This window comes from Onychomys torridus, chromosome 12 (assembly GCF_903995425.1).
Source record: "Onychomys torridus chromosome 12, mOncTor1.1, whole genome shotgun sequence".
Taxonomy (NCBI): domain Eukaryota; kingdom Metazoa; phylum Chordata; class Mammalia; order Rodentia; family Cricetidae; genus Onychomys; species Onychomys torridus.
Genome location: NC_050454.1, coordinates 25,316,922 through 25,339,840, shown reverse-complemented (window position 1 = coordinate 25,339,840; position 22,919 = coordinate 25,316,922). Strand labels below are relative to the sequence as shown.

Here is a 22,919-nt window from a genome sequence, read left to right as displayed (position 1 = left end):
GGTAGGTTTTGATCAAATGCCAACTCGTCCCAATCCTGTATTAATGCCCTGTATTTGGTAGTTTACCTGGGGAGGTGGTGGATCTCTTGTAGAGTGTTTGGAGAAAAGCCTTGAAAATTCCACAGCTGTCTAATGCAATCATCAAATGCAAGGCGGAGTTTGCAAGCACCTTGTGAAAGAACCTGCCTGGGGCCTTTCAACAGATCACTGGTACACACCAAATTAGATCCAACTAACCTTAGCAGCAATAAAACCCTGAGTTGTTGGACTTGAGCAATTAATTACTCAAGGCTTATGGGTTGAAGGTTTGGTTTCCAAATGCCACAATGTACAACAATGGGGCTTTCAAAGGTAATTCAATCCTGAGGGCTTTGACTTCACTTATGTTGCTAGATTCATAATTTGATGGTGGGATTGGAAAATACTGGATTCTTTAGGAGGTAGAGCCTACTTGGAGAAACTATTCTCTGGGGTATGTCCTGGAAGGCTCTGATTGGTGCCTAACTCCTTCGACATTTTCTCTTTGCTTTCTGATTTTGAGGCGAATGGTCTTACACTCCCACGGCTTGTGGTGTTCTGCCATGGAGTTAGCTGACCATGGACCCAAACCATGAAAACCACCTATTAAACCATAGTCCAAATAAATCTTTGAGTTGGTTTTCTCTGGTGTTTTGTTATAGCAAGGGAAAGCTAACACACACATACATGCTTTGCAGTAGGCTCTAGCTTTTCACTCTCTAATTTCAATGTCGTGACTCTTTATGACACTACATCCCAATCCTTAGATTATTCTGTTGGCCAATTCTGTTATGAATCAGCAAATGCTGGTTCATGGTTTTTAATACCTTCAAAAACCCTTCCTTCCATGTATAATGACAAATATCAGGTTCTCACTTATACGCTGAAGTTTAAAATGTTGATCATGCAAAAGCAGAGAGCAGAAGCACCACGATCACAGCCAGGGAAAGGAATAGGGAATAGAGGGATGGGTAGCAGGTGGTTAATAGGTACAGAGAGGTACAATCAGACAGGGGAATGCCTCACAAGGCTCTATAGCATGGTAGAGAAATGATGGTTGACAATGAATTGTACATTTAAAAACAACTAGAAATGATAAATATTGGAGATGATGGGTCTACCATTATACCTGACACATGGGTTTGGAAATATCTCAGCGAATTCCATAAATATATATAGTTTTCACATGAGTTAGAAATAAATACAAGCCGGGCAGTGGTAATTCACACCTTTAATCCCAGCACCTTGGGAGGCAGAGGCAAGTAGAGTTCTGTAAGTTTGAGGCTAGTCTGGTCTACAAAATGAATTCCAGGACAGCCAAGGCTATCACACAGAGAAACTTTGTCTCAATAAAATAAAATAAAATAAAATAAAATGGAATAAAAATGAAATAAAAGAAATACAAGTTTCTAAAACTCTAAGAATAAAAATCCTGCCTCCTGTCTCCACTTCAAAACTCCCAAAGGGCCTTTTGCTAACTTCCTCTTGAGGTTCCATTCTGCTCTGTTTTAAGTTTGATTCAGTGTAGTGTCCCCCCTTGAGGTTAAGGAACTGATGACCTTAATTCTGCATCACTGGTCTCTAGTAGGACTTTGAGACTATTTGTTGAAACCCAATAACTACCTCACAAACTTGCTTTGTTTTCTAGACAGACAAGGAAAGTCCCTGGAGTCCCTGTAACAAGATCGTGGTTGGAAAATGTAAACTGTGGATGGTCATTGTCACCATTTTCGTGTGTTTTGCTATCGTGATCATTATAAGTTTATGCCTTGTAGGAGGTAAGGATTACATTAACTACATTGACACATTTGAAGACCTTATTGAATGCTTGTGACTTACACTGAAATGGAACATGTACTCACTGCTATTTTACTATTTGTAACAACAATTGAAATATGGCTTGGGCAGCTGGGCATTATGATTTATACCTGTAATCCCAGTCCTTGAGAGGCTGAGAAGGCATCTCTAGTTAAAGACCAGCTTGGGCTATATTGTGAGCTTGAGGCCAACCAGGGGGTACAAAGTAAGACCTTGTCTCAAACAAACAAACAAACAAACAAAAACCCTAAAATCAAAATAGAACACAATCTCTGTCTGTCTGTCTGTCTGTCTGTCTCTCTCTCTCTCTCTCTCTCTGTTTTGCTTGTTTTAAAATGGAAGAAGTATGAAGACTATTGTTTTTCTTTAAAATTTTCTCATTGGTTTCCAAAGAAGTTCCTTAAATTAAAAAAAATATAATATTTATTACTTTAAAGTTCTGTATCTAGATGTGTGTGTGTGTGTGTGTGTGTGTGTGTGTGTGTGTGTGATGTGCACATGAGTGCAGGTGCTGCAGGAATCCAGAAGAGGGCACTGGAGCTTTTGGAACTGTGGAGACAAGCTGTGAGCTGCCCTATATGGGTGCTGTGAACCGAACATGAGTCCTCAAAAGAGTCCTAAGCATTCTTAACTCTCAGCCATCTTTCTGCTGTTTCAAATTTGAACTTGAATATTAATCTACATTTTATTACATTTTAATACCTGACTCCTTGAATTTTCTTACAATTTGTTTAAGGAAAATCATTTAGTATGTTTGGTCCCAAATGATAAAGTAATAAGTAATATATTTGAGAGAGTTAAAAAAAATCTTTACTGAGGTATGTGGCAATAAGCCAATGGTTTTCAATCTGTGGATTATGGCCCCTTTGTGGGTTGCATATCAAATATCCTGTATATCAGATAGCTACATCATGATTCATAACAGTAGCAAAATTACAGTTATGAAGTAGCAACAAAATAATTTTATGGTTGGGGCTTATCACAACATGAGGAATTGGATTAAAGGGTTGCAGCATTAGGAAGGTTGAGAACCACGTATTGAATAAGCTGTCACTATTTTAACTTATTTTAGAAATAACTATTTCATTTGTGTTGAATATGTCTATGAAACAAACATTTGCATGACATTAACAATATACTTTATATATATTATCTCATTTTATGGCTTCATGTTTTGAATTAGAAGCAATACAGTTTTAGTTATCTCCTTCCATATTATTAATAGTTTATGTCCTTCTCTTTTCTCTTTTTCTTATTTGCAGTTTTAACTTGAGATCAGATTTTTATATTCTAGCCCATCTTCAAGATTCTAATGTTATATTGAGATAATTTTACCAGGTCATTAAAAATTTTGTGAAATATATATATATATATATATATATATATATATATATACTTCTATATGGTGATTACAGTATATATAGTCTTCTACAGCATTTAAAGTCTTTTAGTTGCTACTATTTTAAGAATTATTTTCTGCATTTTTCAAAGTTTTAAGATGCATAAAGAGGTTATACTCCATGAGGTAAATAGTTTTTACATCAAAATTGAGGGAAAAATTATTTTTTACTGGTGCATGGCAGTGGTTGGGGGGAGGGGTGTTCATCCAGTGGTGGGGTTCTCCTAAGGTGATGTGACCTCAAAGAGTTCCGAATTAGGTTATCAGAAGCAAACAGTCACTGAATGTCACAAGGACAGGAAACTCTGAGTCTCTCTGGAGGGATTCTTGGACACTTTTTCCTTTTCAGAAAGCCAATTTGCCTGTTCCTTCCTTCAAGTGTGATAGTCCCTGGAAGTTTTGACAGCCTTGAATTTCTCAGATAAGCACCCTGTCTACTTAGTTGACATTGTTTAGGTGGGATGGGTAATTCCTTGAGGCTGTGAGCTTGTTTTGTTTTTTTTTATTTTATAATTTAATTTAATTTTACATATCAGTCATGGATTCCCCTGCCTTTCCCCCAGCCCCCCTCCCCATTCCCATCTCCTCCAGGGCAAAGTAGGGAGCATCTCTGTGGTGTGTTGCACCTCCTCCACCACACTGAGGACAATGGCTTTGTTATGATTATTGACACTGTCTTCACATCAGCTGCCACAGGTGGATGCTGAAACCTAAGTTGAGTCACAGAGTCTCCTCCCATCTCAAGTCCCTGGTGCAATCCCGAAAGCTGACTGATTTGCTTGGTAGCAGCCAAAGAGCTAATCATAAAGCAGGTGGTTTAATAATCAGGACTTGAAATACAAGACTGGATGTCTATCTCGTCTCTAGAGATCACTGGACTTTAACCACAAAAAGCAGAGTTATTCAGTTCCTTTGAAAGGTTTTTTTTAGGAGATGTGAAAAGCCATACTGTAAAATTCCAAAAATAACTTTAATATGATTGCAAATTTGCATTTTAACATATGTTAATGTTATAAAAGAAATCTACAAAATAATTTTTTCCTCCCTGGGAAGTACTTACTTTATTTAGAAAATTGCCTGTCAGGCTCTAGGGCTTACAGGGAGAATCATGAAAGACTAAAGAAATGGAAACTAATTAAATGACTTTAATTTTGAAATAATACATGTTCAGTTAATGTACCAGCTAGTTTTATGTCAATTTGACACAAGCTAGAGTCACTGGAGAGGAGCAAGCCTCAATTGAAAAAAATGCCTCCATAAGATCAGGCTGTACGAAAGCTTGCAGCACATTTTCTTAATTAGAAATTGATGGGAGATGGCCTAGAAGAAAGCAGGCTAAGCAAGCCATGAGGAACAAGCCAATAAGCAGCATTCCTCCATGGCCTCTGCTCCTGTCTCCAGGTTCCTGCCCTGCCTGAATTCCTGTCTTGACTTCCTTCAATGATGAACAGCGATGTGAAGGCATAAGCCAAAACCACATTTTTTTTGTTTTGTTTTTTTTACTTTTGGTGATGGTATTTCATCACAGCAGTAGTAACCCTAATCAACAGAGTAACATATATCATTAATAGTTTGTAATACTTTCTTCCTTTCTCTGATTTGCATTTTAAAATAATTTGAGACCGATTTTCAAGACAGTAGCTTTCTTTGAAGGTCTTCAGATCATTTTGACATCGTTTTGTTAAATCACTAAAAATTCAGGGAAGAATCTCAGTGGAGTAATGTAGACCACAAGAGATTAAAAAAGAGCAAGCCAGCAGGCCGCCCTGTGTGATCGTGCTAGCCGCACCTAGAGCAGCTCCGCTAGTACTTCTGGAATGACAGATGGCAATCATCAGCCCTGCCCAATTGCCAAGCCCACTGATATGAATCACATATTTGCAGAACTTAAGGTACTGTTTGGGAACTAGGGGAAAGGGTGGTGTTGGGAGAACCAGGGGTCAAGATATACTGAGACAAAAACGTTCCTCAGGATCCACATTGCCCACTTCCCTCCCATCTTTCCTCTCTCAAATCTCTGGATCACTGATCTTAAGGCTCTTTAGTTCCCTGACAAGCTAGGCATTGGGCAGGAACTAACTATGCACTTGAAACAGAACAAGACAGTGAGTGCATCCTGCACAAAAAAGGTAACTAAACTGAGCAATAAGGGACCCACGGCAGCGTGTCCATGAACAGGCTGTAACTGCCATTGCTAAGACTCATCTGGCCTGTGTGTAGTGGTATTTAAGGCAAGGCGGTTGGTCTTAGTTTTGCTCTTAGTCCTCTAAAAGTCTGAACATTTGTCATTGTCTAACATTTGGGGTGGGTTCACCTCCTCCTCTGCTCTGCTGTGTACGGAAGTGACAGGCATTCACAGTCACAACTCAGCTTCACATTTGGTGTACTGACTGTGTACACAATAGGGATAAGAGGCCACCATCCCACAAGATTCAGTTGACATTGACATTTTTTTTAATTGACAATTTTGTGGGCAAAGTCTAGTGAAACTTATTGAATCTGGAGAACTGACTTTGTTCCAGCTCTGCAGAGAATTCTATTAATGGACAATTTCCTCCTTCTTGAAGAACTATATAATTTTTGGTGTGACGAGTAAAGGGGGTATCTTTTTTTTTTTTTTTTAAAGATTTATTTTATTAATTATGTGCACAGTGTTCTGCCTGCATGTGTTCCTGCGGGCCAGCAGAGGGCACAAGATCTCATGATAGATGGTTCTGAGCCACCATGTGGTTGCTGGGAATTGAACTCCGGACCTTTGGAAGAGCAGTCAGTGCTCTTTAACCTCTGAGCCATCTCTCCAGCCCTAAAGGGGGCATCTTAAGCACTGTTCTATTGCTATGAAGAGACACCATGACCAAGGCAACTCTTATAAGAGAAAGCATTTAATTGGGGGCTGCTTACAGCTTCAAGGTTTAGTCCATTCTCATCATGTTGAGGACCATGGCAGCATGCAGGATGGCATGTTGCTGGAGGAGTAGTTGAAAGCTATATCCTGATCTGCTGGCAGAGGGAAAGAGAGAGAGAGAGAGAGAGAGAGAGAGAGAGAGACAGAGAGACAGAGAGAGACAGAGAGACAGAGAGAGAGAGAGACAGACAGACAGAGACAGACAGACAGAGACAGAGACAGACAGAAATGGAGAAAGACTGGAGACTGCAATGGGCAGTGGCTTTTGAAGACTCAAATCCCACCCCCACTCACACACCCCCTCCAAGACCACACCCATTTCAAAAGGCCACACCTCCTGCTCCTTCCAATAGCTCATCAACTGGGTGCTAAGCATACAAATATATAAGCCTATGGGGCCCATTCTCATTCAAACCCCCACATCATGTTGTGGGGGTGGGGCTTCTTCCTCTTTCCCTCCCAGTCATTTTCTTTGTAGATAATTTGGAGACCCAATTAGGCATCTTCAAGGGTTTCCTTTCACTCCGGTACCTTGGTTAGAAAAGAGTAATACCACAGAGAGATGTTCCTTGTGACAAACAAGGTGAATGCTTGGACATGGTGTAAAGTTAGAGCACCCTGAGTGACCCCCACACAACCTCCCCCAGCATTGCAGCTGACGCTTCCACCCTCTTAGTTCATGGTGCCTGTTGTAGGAAGGAACGTGGTGACATGCTTGAAGCAGGGACTTTCTATGTGTGGCAGTATTGCGTGGATGACTCTGTTCTTCGGTAGAGGGTGGGACTTTCATCTTTCAGCATCACAAGAACCTGGCACACTGTTTTCACAGGGAGATACTTCCTGGTTTGGGTGACTCATGGGGAAATCTTTGGCAGATGCAATGAACAGTTGTAACCTACCAAGGTCCTTCAGGGCAGGAACTTAATTGCTATTCCCTAGATCCACTTTCTTAAAGTTACTTCACATTTTCGCCTGTTAGGCTTTCCACCAAATCTTTGGTGATTTTCCACCTTCCCAAGTCTCAATTCTCGTGTTCCCTACAAAACAGCATATGCATTCAAAAGTTCTTTTAAGCATAGTAGCCACAGTTTTATCTTATCAAGGTGACTAGCAATTATTTGATTGTGAAGTCTGACCTTTGTCCTCCTTTGGTCCTATTTGTAGCTGTCATCTCTATTAGTTAACATTGTACTCCCTGAGTCTACAGAACTCCATGACCAAATGTACATATGTGCAGACACACACATACGCACTAGAGAATGTACAGCCATATGCATTAGGTAAATGTTCTACCACAGAGCTACATCTCCAAGCCCTCTTACTTCTCTGTCTATCTGTCTGTCTCTTTCTCTCTCATACAGGATCTGTAGCTCTTGCTGGCCTGGAACTCACTATGCAGACCAGGCTGGTTTCAAACTCAGAGATCGTCTTGCCTCTGCCTGCTAAGTGTTAGGACTAAAGGTGTGTACCACCACAGCCAGCTTGTTACCTTTTAATTCAGAGACAGAGTCTTACCAAGTTGCTCAGACCCATGATCCTTTGCCTTGGCTTTCTGAAAACTGAGATTCCATGCTGTGCCATTTGATTGGAGGTGGGCTGTTTGCTTTTAACAAGTGCACCGAGAGTCCACGAGGCTTTCCTTTAACTCTCTCATGTTTCATAATCTTAATTTTCCTCCCTTGGAAAGCTCATTGATACAGCCTATCCTGTAGGAGAGAAATTTGGTTTACAACTACACAGGCTGCTGAGTTTTAGAGACACTCTTTATAAGATTTCTCCACTTAGAACTAGCTATTACCATTTCCATCATTATCTATGTGAAACTAGTATACATTTGTACTCTGCCTCAGTCCTCTTGGCTTACTGGTAAAATAAAAATGATTTCTGAATCTATTAATGTACCTTGACCCTAATACATATTAACTTATTGGCCTGAAAAAAAATTTTCTTTAAGCCTTTTAAGATGAAAACATGACATTGAACTTATGGGAATGATGTGAGGGAAGTGTACAAAATGGTAGCAGGCTGTTTGTATGTAGTGATTACTGAAGAGCTGTTCTTTTTCTTGGACAGGCTTGATACCATAGAACCACTTTGATTTCTTCTCTCCTTTCTCTGGGTAGTAGCCACATATTTCCAATCAATCCTTAATAGTGACTGTCCCCGACACTGTGCAATTCTGTGCTGTATAATTTATTTGCATTACTGTCCATCTTTATCTTCACTTGCAACATTGGTGCTAATATTTCTGTTGATGGGCTAGCTTCAAAGATTTAGGTAACCTCCTCAAGATCACATGGCTAATAAGGAGCTAACCTGGTGTCAAAACTAAGTCGTGTTAACTGTACACCAGCTCTGTTCTCTGCCTCTCTTTCCCTCCCTCCTTTCTTCTTTCCTCCACTGACAGGGAAAGTAAGTTTCCCAATATTGTACCCAGTAGCCTTGATGCCTCCAGGCTCTTCTCGTTCCACCTGATCCAAATTGTGAGTTGTAGTACAAACACATCCTCTACCTTCTTCGCGAGCGACTCCTGGCAGTGCTCTATTAACCTCCTGCCATCATCTAGCATTTAATAGCTCCCTCTCCGGCTTCATGTCTCACAGTCCAGCTGAAGATCTATATCAGGTTCCTCCTATACACTGGGAATGTGTCTGTGATTTTTTTGAAAAGCCATTTAATTTTGTCTCCATGGAAAGCATTGCTTGCATCAACTGTCATTAGTTGCATAAAAACTATTCTGACTGGCCAAGTCTGTTATTATTTTTGTTTTAATGAACACAATTAAAAGCCATGTCTCCATAGAGATCGAATTATTTCTAGGCTGCAAGCTAAGTACCATATCATCAGAGATGATACTAGAGACTTTATTTTGAACTTTCTGTCTCTTTGAAGCATCTTGAGTTATTGGAATTAACTTAGTTATTAGTTATTAATACTTAGTTATTGGAATCTCTAACACATCTCACAGCATCCCTGTTCCTTTCTGAGTCATCGAGAGAAGACTATGTGATGGGTAGAGAGCTCACAGACATCTATTGCAGCATCACCCTCAGAAGTAAACACCTAAAATCCTGAATGTCATGTGATCAAAAAGGATGAGTCTCTGATGAATATTATGCTCTTGATTGTAGCCTTGATTGTAGCCTAAGAGTTGAGAAATGGCCCAATCATAGACATGAAGGCTTTTTTTTTTTCAAATGAATTTCACATGTATGAGCAATGACTTTGATATTGAAATAATGATTAAAGGATCAAGACATATAACAGTAACAACAAACAAATGGGATACAGCTGGATGGTGGTGGCGCACGCCTTTAATCCCAATACTTGGGAGGCAGAGCCAGGCAGATCTCTGTGAGTTCGAGGCCAGCCAGGTCTACAGAGTGAGATCCAGGACAGGCACCAAAACTACACAGAGAAACTCTGTCTCAAAAAAAAAAATCTCCTTGGTAAAGCTTCCAACATATGATGAAAACCATGATGGGGGACAAGTATGTAGTATGTGAGACCCTGATTCCAATCTCCAGCACTGATGTGTGTCTATGTGTGTGTGTGTGTGTGTGTGTGTGTGTGTGTGTGTGTGTGTGTGTATTAGATAGATAGATAGATAGATAGATAGATAGATAGATAGATAGATAGATGAAAAGTAAAATAAAGGAGGTGGGGAGAGAAGAAGCACTTAATGAAAGGAATTATTAGTCAGTTTTCCTTTGCCATGACCAAGTAAGTATCTGCGATAAACAACCCAAAAGGAAGAAAGGTTTATTTTGACTTACGGCCCCACTCCATGGGGCCACTTAACTCCATCTTTTTGAGTGGGAAAGCATAATATCACATGGGCAGTGCATTGTGGGGTAAAGCTGCTTATTTCCTGGTGGTCAGGCAGGGCTGGGGGTGGGGCAGGGGTAGGGCCCTGGGTATTGACTTCAAGGGCATGCACTCAGTTACTTAACTTCTTTGCACTGCAACTCACCACCTAAAGATTCTATAGACTCTGAACAGCACCTTATGCTGGGAGACAAACTATCAACACTTGAGCCTTTGGGAGAGCATCTAAGTTCTAAACCATATCAAATGATTGTGAAGAGTTCTAATTTTTTGGTTGGGTTACAATTTTTTGTAGTTTTTAAATTTTTGGATAAGATGGCATACTTTTTAGGGTCAGACAAAAAGTATTCAATGATTTACAACAAATAAGAATTCAGGGCTAACCCTCTGTATGGGATTCCCTAAAATGAGCCGGTGAAATTTTAGGACTGCACACAGTCCTCACAGAAAATTTAAAATTATGAGTAGCCACTAAATAAAGGCATTTATTATTATATCAGAATCCACAGGGATTTGGGATCAGGTTTTTGAGTTCTTTCCCAGTGTAGGTACTTGGGATTCAAGTTTTACAACAGTAAGTTGTGACTAGACACATGCAAAAGCTATTCTGGATGCCTGCTAGACATTTTGTGCCAAGATTTTCCTTGGGTGTTGGTTACACAGCCTCTGTCTTGAGTATACCACATTTACAGACTCTTAGAAGGAAAGGAGATGTTGACCAACCATCTTGTTTATCCAAGTACATGAGGCACAGTGGGTCACCCTTATAAGTCAGGGGCTGATGGGAATCTTTTCCAAATCCAAGCTCCAGTTGCTAGCCAGAAGTCACCCTGAGCAGGCCTTTCCAAGGCTGGCAATCTCAGGCCAACTTTGTTAACTCCTTAGGGTGCATTTTTTTGCCCCCAATTCCTCACAGTACTATCTCCTTGGGAATAAGTGTCAGAACTCCTCCTTTTCCTCCTCTTCCCCTCCCCTCCCCTCCCCTTCCCCCTCTCCCTTTCCCTCCTCCTCTGCCTCCTTCTGCTTTTTCAAAACAAGGTTTTTCTGAGTAGCCTAGGAAGGCCTGGAACTCACAGAGATACACCTGCTTCTGCCTCCTGAGTACTGGGATCAAAGGTGTGTGCCACTGCCAACTGGCAAGTATAGAATTCTTACTGTGTGTGTGTGTGTGTGTGTGTGTGTGTGTGTGTGCGCGCGTGTGCGCGCGCGCGCTCGTGTATGGAAACCAGAGGATAACTTTGACTGTTATTCCTCGGTGGGGTCATCCATCTTGTTTTTTTAGATGGTAGTTTCATGTTAGCCTCGGCCTCACCAAACAAGCTAGGCTGGGTGGCCATATGAGCCCTGCCACTCTGCCTGTCTCCTCCCAGAACAGAAATTAGAAGTACATACCATCATGCTTGCCTTTTTGTTTTTTTGTTTTTTTGTTTTTTTTTGAGCTGAGGATCGAACCCAGGGCCTCAAGCTTGCTAGGCAAGTAGCTCTACCACTGAACTAAATCCCCAACCTTTGTTTTTTCTTTTCTAGGATAGTTCTGTTTATTTAAAGTTTAAAATAAGCAAAACTGAATCTATGATTACTGAAGTCAGAAAAGGCATTCCCTTTTGGGTGGGTTAGTGATAGTTTTTTAAAATTTTAATATTTCTATCAATTTCATGCAATACATTTTGATCATATTCACCCCAACTCTTCCCCCAACTCCTCCTAGATCCACCCCTGTCTCCTCACCCCTTCCCAGCTTCATATCCTTGTTTTTTGTTTTTTGTTTTTTGTTTTGTATACTCCTAGTAGGATCATCTGAAGCATGGTTGAGCTACGCTGGTCCTGCTCCTCACCAGCTGCAGAACTCAGGAGAGTGGGAGCTGTACCTCACCTGGGCAGCACACAGAGCTGGCGCTGGTGGTGTGTGGGTGCAGGAGCCTGCTCTGAGAGTGTGAGCAGGAGAACTGGCCCCGCCCCTTGTTGCCTGCTACATTGGGTGAGCTAGCCAGGCAGTGCTGGAGAGCTCCCCCTGGTGGTGAGGATAAGGGAGTGCTGGCAGGCTGATCAACCCAGCTACTACCTAGACCCAGAACCAGGGCTATGAGTTGAACCAACCTAGCATCCACCCCATCTATGACCTACTGGAGCCTGTGAAGGGGCTGGTTTCACAGTCCAAAGCTGCAGGATCTCTGTGACACAGGGCAACAACAGGATATCCAAAGGGAGTCCCAGTGAGGGCCCGGTATTGATAGTGTAGCAGAAGCCAGAGGCCCTGAGCCAAACCAATGACTCTTTGCAATGAACACTGGAAAGTAAGGATGTATGGATTAAAGGGTAAATTGTGTAACTCACTGTGACACACTACAGTCTCCAAGATGAGATTTTTTTCTTTTAAATTTTATTTTATTTTATTTTTTGGCAGGCAGGTTGCAAGGGCAGAGGGCAGATATGAGGGGATGGGGGAGGTGGGATTGGGGTGTGTGATGTGTGAAATCCACAAAGAATCAATAAAAAATTAAAAAAAAACCTTGTCTCTCCCTTTCCTAGAAGCCATTAACTGCCAATAGCTCCTAGGAGGTGGAGGCTCATAGGCCGCGCCTTCCTCCACGTTAGGATGTTGATCAGCCTGATCTTGTGCCGGCCTTCTGCAGACTACCACAACTGCTATGAGTTCATGAGTGCAGCTGTCCTTCATGTCTAGAAGACATTGTTTCATTCTTGTCTTCCTGACTCCGAGTTCTTACAGTCTTTTTGACCCTTCTTCCCCGATTGCCTCTAAGCTGTGGTGGTGGGTAGAGAGAGGTAGATGTTCCTTCCAAGGCTGAACACTCCACCAAGACCCATTCTCTGCACTTTGATCAGCTTTGAATTTCTTTGTTCACCACCACCCATTGCACAAAAAACTTCTCTGATGAAGTCTGAGAGCATCACTAATCTATGAATATAGAGATAGGAATTTAGAGGCAGTTTGCTATTATTATGTCCATTTAGCAGAATAATAGTAATATGTTTATTCCTGTGGCCTATGAATTCCCCAATCATGGGCTCCTGGACAGATTTTACAATGCCAGGTCTGAGTTTTCTCTAGTGGACTGGACCTTAAATCTAATCAGAGAGCAGTTGGTAATTCCTGTAACATTCTTGCGTCTATTGCATCCATGGGTAATTTTGCTTGCTACACTGGTCATTATTGCAGTTCACGAGGTTCACATCTGGGCAAGACTATTGCACATGTTCATTTGTGTGTGTGCATGCACATGTGGAGGATACAGGTTGACATTAGGTGTCATCTTCAATTGCTCTCCACCTGGATTTTTGAAACAGCACAGCCCTGCATTTAATCCACATTTCTATCACAAGCACTGATGGAAACATCATTCCAGGATGGCCTTTCGAAGTCCAGTAAAAGATGCAGAGTTGGTTACGTATGATGCATAGAATTTGAGGGGGAAGTCTGAGAGCACCTCGTTCCTCAGCAGCCCACGCTTTTCACAGGACAGATGAGGTGGCCCCCTGGGTGGAGCAAGCCTGTGAGGCTGGAGTCAAGCCAGGAAAGCAGTCATAAGCATGCCGGTGCCAGCTTCTGGCTCCTGGCTCCTGGCTCCTGGCTCCTGGCTCTGTGTGGTGTTCCTTCATTCCTCTAGCTCTAACTGCTTAAAAATCAATTAGCTCTAGTCATTAGAACACAAGCAACACAGAGCTCATTGTCCTGGGAGTTGCTGTGCAGGCCCTGGGGCTCCAAGTGAAGTTTGGTTTCCCTTCTGCAAATAGAGTATGTCCACATCCCTCTCCTGTGGGACACAGGCTGGAGTGATGACTTCATGCCCATGCCCTGTCTCTTGGAACGCTTGGAGACATAGACTCGAATCCTCATTTTCTAGTCTTACCTCCATTCTTGTCCATGATATCACTTTCTCTTCATGGTCTTTGACAGCACTGAACTGGAAGCTGGTTCACGGACGCTGCTTGCTATCACTCCCTTTCGGTGCCCATACTTTCTTCTAGAGCTTTCCCCGACACCTGAGTACCCAGAAAACCTTCAGGTTTAGTGTTGCAAACAACTTCACGGTTTTCCACTTCTTTCCTCCTGGTCCTTCCCCTGGCCTATTTTCAGTGGTGTCAGAGATCCCTTTGCCTTCAAACCAACAAAACATTGATCACAATGAAGACAAGCGTCTCTCTTTTATTATGTTTTGCTGATCAAAGGAAGTATTCCTGCTTATACTTACTGTGTCCAGGCTTTAGCTTCCAGGAGTGTGGATAGTTAGGTTTAGTTAGAGAAGCCAACAGAATGAATGCCTTTTTTTCTTTGCTTTGTGTATTGAGATCCAGTCTCACCATGAAGTCATGGGTGTCCCAGAGCTAGCTATGTAGATCAAGCTGGCCTGGAACTTGAAGTGGTTCCCCTGCCTCTGCGCTCTGAGACAGGTGTGCCCCACCACATCTGTCCTTATTAAATTCATTATTTTATGCATGTCCTTACCTTTGTTTTTATCCCCTGAATTTCTTTAGTAACTTATATCGATGAAGATGAAAATGAAATACTTGAATTATCATCAAACAAAACCTTCTTCATCGTGTTCAAGATTCCAGAGGATTGTGTTAATGAAGAGGAATTGCATCACTCGCTCACTAAAAGGGTGATTATGCCTTGTGTATTGTTTACGAAGGTCTGAACATTGGATTATGAGTTCTGTTAGAGCAATTGGCATAGCTCTGGAGTGAACAGCAGAAGATGCTTATAAATGAATTTTCAGGTGGCAAAGCCAGCAACTGGGATGAGCCTGGCCTGGCCTCCATCTGTGTGCATCACAGAAGACAGCATCTTTCACACATGCTAGTCCTGTATCTCACCCGGCCTGTATTCACTGGTGACCTGATAATGCCAAGTCACAAGGCCACATAGACCTTGCTTAGGGGGAAGTCCAAGTAGGGAAGCAATCAAATAGTTAAAAAAATAGTGTAGTTACGTCCTAATGCTGAGTTATATACAGTGTTGTAGGCATTCTGTGTGTGTTTGTGTGCAAATGTGTAATGTCATTTATGTGTGTACATGCACATGGGCACATGTGGAGGCCAGAGGCTGACATTAGGTGTTTTCTTCAACTGCTTTCCACTTTATTATTTATACTTTTTGAGACAGCATTTTTCACTGGGACCCAGAGAGCATCCAATTTGACTAGGTTGGCTGACCAGTGTGTCCTAGGGATCCTGCTGCCCCTGCCTCCCCAGCACTGTGATTACAGGCAGGAGTTACTACATGTGATTTTTTTATGTGAGTTCTGGAGACTGGACTCAAATTCTCATGCTTATGCAGCAAATGCTTTACCGAATGAGTCATCCCCCCAGTCCCTCATACTCATATGTCCACAAAGAAGGTACATCTAAACGATGTGAGTTAGGGGTGGAAGTAGATGAAGGAGCTGGTACTCAGGATAGTTATTAAAATAAGGGTTGGGATGTTACGGGATTATATTACATATAACAACATATAACTATATATATAACTATATATATATATTTGTAAAGTGGGACAGGGAGATGGAACAACATGATATGTATCTACATGTATCATTTCATGAATCTGTGCAGTGGTATACTGAGCTTGAGCATGATGTAAAAAGTAGGGAGCAGGTCACGGAAATCTCTCCACTTTTGGGTAGACTATGTAAAGATTTTAAGTTGTAGATTGACATGGTTAGATTTTCATTTTCTTCTTCTGTGTGGTACTGGGCAGTACTTGAAAAAACTAGTGTAGAGGTGACGTAGCAGTGCATCTGAGAAATGAAAGTAGTTTGAGTTGGGGCGGCCTTGGGGCATAAGGAAGAGCTCCAATTGAACAGGCATCTTTACTGAGAGGAACTTAGTGATTGGGAAGGGGAGAAGGAGCGTAGAACCCCAGCCTCCTGGCTGGAAGGTTAGGTGCATGATCTGTGGGATAGGAAATGTAGAGAGTCTACTGCAAGATGAAGGCTCTGCAAACCGACTGCAGATTTCATGGGTCAGTCTTGGCGATCAAAGACAGGAGGAGTTCATGCCAGATCCAGGAATATTCTGAGGCAGGGTATCATTATGCAGCCCACGCTGTCTTCTTAGTCTCCAGGCTCCTGTTTTAACCTCAACAGTGTTCGTTCCAGACAATGACCATGCAGTGATTGACTGGCTTTCTTCCACACCTAGACATGTGGAACACCTTACTCCATAAAAAAAACAAAAAAAACAAAAAAAACAAAAACAAAAACAAAAACAAAAACCTCTGGTGGTCTGAACACAGAAGTTTGGTTTTATAGAACTAGAAAGGCTCAAAGAAAGAAGTAATGAAACAAGAGTGGGTAGGTCATTCAAAATGGCTCCCTTGTAAAGTGGAGACAGGGAGATGGAATGGCAAGAAAATAACTGGTTTGTAAAGCATAGGTTGATTCAAGTTATTGGTTTTTGCAAGAAAAGATAAAGCCTTGGGAGAACTTCATTATCCAACAAGTTGAAACTGGCCTGTTTGGGAAATCTGGCTGTCACTGCAATCCTGATTTCCCAGACAGTTAGATACACTTCTTAGCTTCAGCCTGGTAAGACAGAAATCCAGCTTTTGTGACCTTGTCTTGATGTTTTAAATTGGGTCTGTACAGGAGTATAACAACAACAAAAGCAAAGACTTTCTGTATTTTTAAATGATTTAAAGTAGTTTATTTCTGAGTATGTATGTGTGCCTCTGTGAGTTTGTATGCATCACATGGCCAGTGTCCAGGGAGGCCAGAGGGTGTCAGATCCACCAGAACTGGAGACAGATGGGTTGTGAGTCACCTGATATGGGTGCTGAGAACCTGGGTCCTGTATAAGAGCAGGGAATACCCCTAACCACTCTCTCAAGCTACCCTCCTATAATTTTTATTTAACAGTTCTTATCTTTCAGTTGGGTTTCCACTCTGGTTAAAGTGTGATGAAAACACAGTGCATCAGAGTGACCCTCAATTATTGCCATTCTGAGATTCTAGTCTCAACCCATCATTCCTTGCTCCTGGTGCCTTCATGTTTACACAGTTCTCTGATGTCATTCTAGCCAAGGATAGCACACTTACGGTCAACAGATTATTAAACACTTAGATTTTGAGTAGGTGGGTAGGATAACTAATGCCTCTAATTCCAGCTGAGACAGGAAGATTGCAACTTAGGCTATACAATAAAGTTCCAGCTCATCCTAGCCTACAGAGTGAAACCCTGTCTCCAAAACCAAAGCAAAGCAACTAACCAACCAGACTAAATGAAGAATTAAAAATGCCCAAACAAACACACTTTAAAAAAAAAAACCTTATTCTTCTCTCTTACATTACATCCCAACTGCAGGTTCCCCTCCATCCACTCCTCTCAGTTCCTACCCAACCTTCTCTCTCTCCCAGATCAACTCTTCCTTTGTTTCCCTTAAAAAAAAAAAAAAAAAGAGCAGGCCTCCCAGGGGTATCCACAGAACATGGCCTAATAAGATACAATAAGACTAGGCACAAACCCTCCTATCAAGGCTGGATGAGGCAACCCACAGCAGGAGGAAAAGGGTCCCAAGCGCAGGCGAAAGAGTCAGAGACACCCCCACTACCACTCAGTGTTCTTAGTGCTGGGAAAATACATCCTTTGTAGCATTATCCATCTGCCACCTCCTTCCCTTCATGCTGAGCAGTGAAAGTTGCCTTCCAGAACCTGAATGTCCCCTCTAGTCCATCATCCATCTTCTTCATACTAGAGCTCAAGAACGGAGATGACTTCTTTCTCTCCTCCACCCCCACCGCAAAGCTCTTATCAGGTTATGTTTTTTTTTTTCCTTTCCTGATAACTCAATGGAAGACACATCCCTCCATTGCTTCATTTTCTCTGGGTAGTGAGGTAAAATGGGAAGGATCTGGGCTTCATGTCTGTCACACCTAAAAGTAAATTTGGCTCTCAGAATTTATTAGCTGTGTATGAAAAAACTAGCAAGTTTTTGACCTCTTGGAACACTGGTTCTTAATCTGTAGAGAGAAAGTGACAAAATGTCTATCATGTGAGGATCCTTATAAAGGTTCCATTTCTAAGATTAGAGTTATACAAACTCCAAGTACCACTGCATTTCCACTGAGTTAGGTGGGAGTGCTTGGTTGTACAGCCTTCTTGAGATTAGGTAGGAAGAAATATGTGCATCTTCATAGGTTCTACTAGATGTTGTATGTTACAGTGCTTACTATAAGATAAATTCATGACTCACCAAGCCTTTCTGGTATACCTGGGAATGGCTAGCTCATCACAAGGTTACCACTGGTAAAGTGAGAGGCCCAGAGCAGTATCTAGGTGGAGGCTGTTGGCTGGGTAGGAGTGGATCTGGCCTTGCTTTGATGTAGCTGTTACTCTAATGCCAGAGCTATTGCCATGCTGAGAGTGGTACCAGATCCCAGTCCTGACTTATCCTAGAACTAGTGTGTTAGAGAAAAAGGTTTTAACTTTCCAATGTAAATGCAGAAGGAACATAATGTAAACTCCATCAGCTATGTGTTCCCTTACAAAGCAGTTAGGATTTGTATCTCTGAAACATGGATGGACTAATCAAAGCCTGGAAAATCAGGCTGGGGAGATGGCTCAATTGTTAAGAGCATTTTTATGCTTTTGCAGAGGACACAGGTTTGGTTCCCAGTATTCACGTGGCTAAACATAGATAAACATGGGTTAATTTAAGTGTAAGAGCTAATTAGTAATAAGCCTGAGCTACTGGCCAATCTTTTATAATTAACATAAACCTCTGTGCGGTAATTTGGGAAGCCACTTCTGGGTATTTGGGAGTTGCTGGTGGGACAGAAGGTCCTGCTTACATACAAGATCTGTAATTCTAGTTCCAGGGAATCCAATGCTTTCTCCTGCCTCCAGAGGTACCAAGTACATGTACAGTACATGTACAGATATGCAGACAAAATGCACAGAGAAATAATAATTTTTAAAGATCGGAAAAAGATGATGTCACATAATACCAACAACTACTGTCTGAAAATAAAACCAATCACTCCAAATAGATAGGAGAGTTAAGAAAACAAAATAATAGATGATTCAGGGGTAAGAGGTCCCAAAGAGTTGAACACATGGAAAGGTTCTCCCCCTCCAGTAGCATTATACACAATATGAGACATGATCCTACATCCCCCAGATTGGAAAAAGTTTTGAAGTCTAGTAAGAATATGGGGAACTGAATGGGTATGAGTGCAAGGAGGAGAGAAAAAAGGGGAACGTTCAGCAAGAATGAGTTGAGTTGAAGATGCAACTGCTTTTGGACCAATAATTCCATTTCTTGCTGTATACCTCAGGGAGATTCTCACATGAATAAAGAGGTGCATAGAGGTGTCTGGAGATGATTGCATCTGCACAGTTTATGACAGAGATAACATAGAAGGAAGTCACATGGCCATCAGTAGGGAAACAGATGAGCTGGGGTAATGAGTTAATGCAGTCTATATGGGAGATGGACTGAAGGGCCTTTACTGAGATGTTTCTTAGGCATAAATCTCAAATGTAATTTTCAGTGTGAAAAAAAAAGCAAGTCTTAAATTGCTCACAATGGTACACATCTGTGGTCTTAGCTACTTGGGAATCTGAGGCAGGAAGATACTGAGTCAGGAGTTTGAGACCAGCTTGAGTAAGATATCAAAACCTATCTGAAGAAATAAAAAAAAAACAAAAAACAAACACAAACAAAAAAGCAGCTCGTAGAAGATTGTATATAATACCTTTTATTGAATAAAAGCATAAATAACATGGTATTATAATTCTATAAAGAAGTACTGATTCCTAAACGTAAGTGAAGAAAGGCTAGATACCAATGTCAGGATGATGGTTAGTGCCCTGGAAAGGAGAAAGAATATCTTCAATTCTTAACTTACGGTTCCCAGACTTTGGGTGGTATGAAAGCACACATATACAGCCTTCCTGGTTTTGGTTTTAATGACAATATTTAGACAGTTTACATGAGTGTAGCACCTTACTATAAAACAGGCTTTGTTAGATTGGTCTGCCCAATTGTAGGCTAGTGAAAGAAGGTATTTGGGGGCATGTTGAAAGTAGACCAGGCTAAGCCACAATCTTGAGTATGTTAGATGTATTAAATGCATTTCTATCAATTTTAATTAGCATACAAAGTAACAGGTTTCCTTTTGGTATTTTCAGATAATTTTGTCTGTTTCTCCCATTGACTCCTCTCCCCTGTCTCCTGGCCCCTATCCTTGCCATACTCATCTGCCCTAGGAATTCCTCCTTCCTCTTTCACAGCACAGGGGTTCTATTAGTCTCCCCACCCTCTCTTTTAAAGATTCATTTGCCCAATCTCATGGGCCTCCTTATGGTTTTGCAGCCTCTACCTACCCTTACCCCCTCATTTATATACTTTCAACTTTTGATAATTTCAATGTGAGTTAGTTTATCAGAAAATAACTCTGTCATAGACTATGGAGCTACTGCATATCAAAATGTGAAGGCATGAGGCATAGGTGGTGGAAACACGGGTGTTGTCATGTTTTAGGATGCACGCAATTTTTTACTGCAAAGCCTCCATATCTTTGGAACTTCATCATTTTGTCCCTTGACAGAGCAAGTGCTGGACCTGACACTCAGGATAGTTATTTCTTCTAACAACAAAGTTCTGCAGAAGGGAGAAAGAAGCCCATAAACAGTGATGTCCCTGGTGCTGAGTGGCTTGTGCTGAATTGATCCCTTCCCCTGTCCCCACCGCCCCCAGTGGTTAGTGGTGCTTCTGTGAACTTCTGCTAAGGATCACCGACCATAGTACCACTAAGGATACCAAGTGCCAGCTCAACTCATAAGCGATATTAAGAACTCCCAGCCAGTCACTTGGACCTTATCAATGAACCCATTTTTTTTTTTTTAACAGTCTCACTATGTAGCCCTGGCTGACCTAGAATTCACTATGAAGACCAGGCTTGGCTTACCTTGAACTCCTGGGCAGTCTGGCTTCCTCAGCTTTCCAAATACTGGGATTACAGGCATGTACCTGGTTCTCAATGAGACTCTACTAGTTAGAACATTGAGAACTGTGGTGGTGTTGTGTTCCCCAAAATATTTTGCACCCTAATAAACTTATCTGGGGTCAGAGAACAGAACAGTCACAAAATTAAAGATAGAGGTTAGGCAGTGGTAGCACATGCCTTTAATCCTAGCGTTCCAGAGGCAGAGATATACTTAGATCTCTGTGTGTTCAAGGATAAAGCCAAGCATCGTGACTCAGGCCTTTAATCCCAGAAAGTGAGCCTTTACTCCCAGGGAGTGATGGCAGAAGGCCAAAAGGTATATAAGGCGTGAGGACCAGAAACTAGAAGCTTTTTAGCTGGTTAAGTTTTCAGGCTTTCAAGCAACAGTTCAGCTGAGATGCATTTGGAGGCTTCCAGTCTAAGGAAACAGGATCAGCTGAGGAACTGGCGAGGTGAGGAAGCTGTGGCATATTCTGCTTCTCTGATCTTTCAGCATTCACCCCAATAACTGGCATCAGGTTTGATTTCATTAAGAAGACCTGTTAAGATTCCTGCTACAGAGAACTCACTGAGTGATAACTTGAGCTTTGATCTGTGGTCAGCTTACACTTCTTTACTCTTAGTCCAGAGCTCCCAGACGAGTGAATTCCTAGCAGTGAATTCCCCTTTGTCCTGAAGTCGCATGCTTTTGCAGGTGATGTACAAGATCATCACAAGTGACTCATATGTCTTTTTTCTTCTTGCTGTGTGTTTAGCTCACAGACACGTATAAAGAGTCCCCAGCTCTGAGCCGTTATTTCACTTGTGTTGACATCGTGGACTTCAGGTAAGAGCTCAGAACCTTGCATCCTGCTATCTTTCTCAGAAGAACACCCACCCACCTTCCCAACCCATCACTATTTACCCACAATGATTTCCTTGAGCCTAGGTGCAGGAAAGGGGTGGATTATAGAATCACAGTGTCATGATGGGATGGTTTCTGGAAACTGCCTAGCTCAGTTGATATCTTACAATGCAGAAAAAAAGGGAAATCACAGACTAACTATGTGATTCAACTAAGGCCACACAGAGAGAGGAAAAGCCTGTCCCAAGGAAACGTTCCTGTTTAACAAAAGATATACAAATAAATTAAAGGCAGAAATAGGCATAAATCTCAGAGGGTGATGTACTGGAAGTGACATGGTCCATGTGGCATGAAAGTGATTTAGGACTATATTCTCCTCTCATAATATTAAGAATATACAGACACACCTGTCAGCCATGTCTTTCTTCTGCCTCCTTTTACGTGCTACCACCGATGACTAATTACACTCACTCCTACAAAATTAACATCCCTAACTGTTTGCCTTGGTTTTTTCCTGTGTACATATTTACTATATACAATGTGTGTATATATACACATACACTTTTTCTTTTTAATACTATGTATTTTTTAATAGTTTGGGGATATAGACCAAAGAGTGTGTGTGTGTGTGTGTGTGTGTGTGTGTGTGTGTGTGTGTGTGAGAGAGAGAGAGAGAGAGAGAGAGAGAGAGAGAGAGAGAGAGAGAGAAAAGAGTCATTTAATTAATTATCATTTTATATCATAGAGATTACTGGAAGTATTTTAAACAAGATTTCCATGGCAACTCCTTATTGTCCATTGGTCCTTGGGTGTCACTGGGAGGTAGCCACCCAAGTCCGTGTTATGTATTGAGCATCTCCCACTCAAGCCAGAGTGTCCATAGAACTGACAGGAACACGTGACACCAGTGCTGACCTGATGGGGTAGGGCTAGAAAGGATCTGAAGTCTGGGGCCGTCCTCCTTCTTCTCCATAAGTCTCTGTAGGCACATGCTTCCCACTTCTGACCCTGCTGCCTTGCATCATTAGTCACTGGCTCAAAAATGGAAGCAGGAAAGGGAGAAGTGCACAGCTGGACTGCCCAGGCTTTGATTGACCCAACTTTCAATTCGAAGTTGAGCTGAAGGACAATGATTCC

General features: G+C 41.7%; 1 protein-coding gene across 1 annotated transcript in view; it reads left to right on the top strand.

Annotated features, from left to right (window-relative positions):
- The window catches only part of C12H3orf52 (chromosome 12 C3orf52 homolog), a 32,710-nt gene that overhangs the window by 4,072 nt on the left and 5,719 nt on the right, over positions 1-22,919 (top strand). Inside the window, exons 2-4 of the mRNA XM_036204027.1 lie at positions 1,667-1,796; positions 14,463-14,590; positions 21,694-21,764. Of these exons, the coding sequence (XP_036059920.1) occupies positions 1,667-1,796; positions 14,463-14,590; positions 21,694-21,764 (329 nt within the window). The remainder of the gene's footprint in view (positions 1-1,666; positions 1,797-14,462; positions 14,591-21,693; positions 21,765-22,919) is intronic.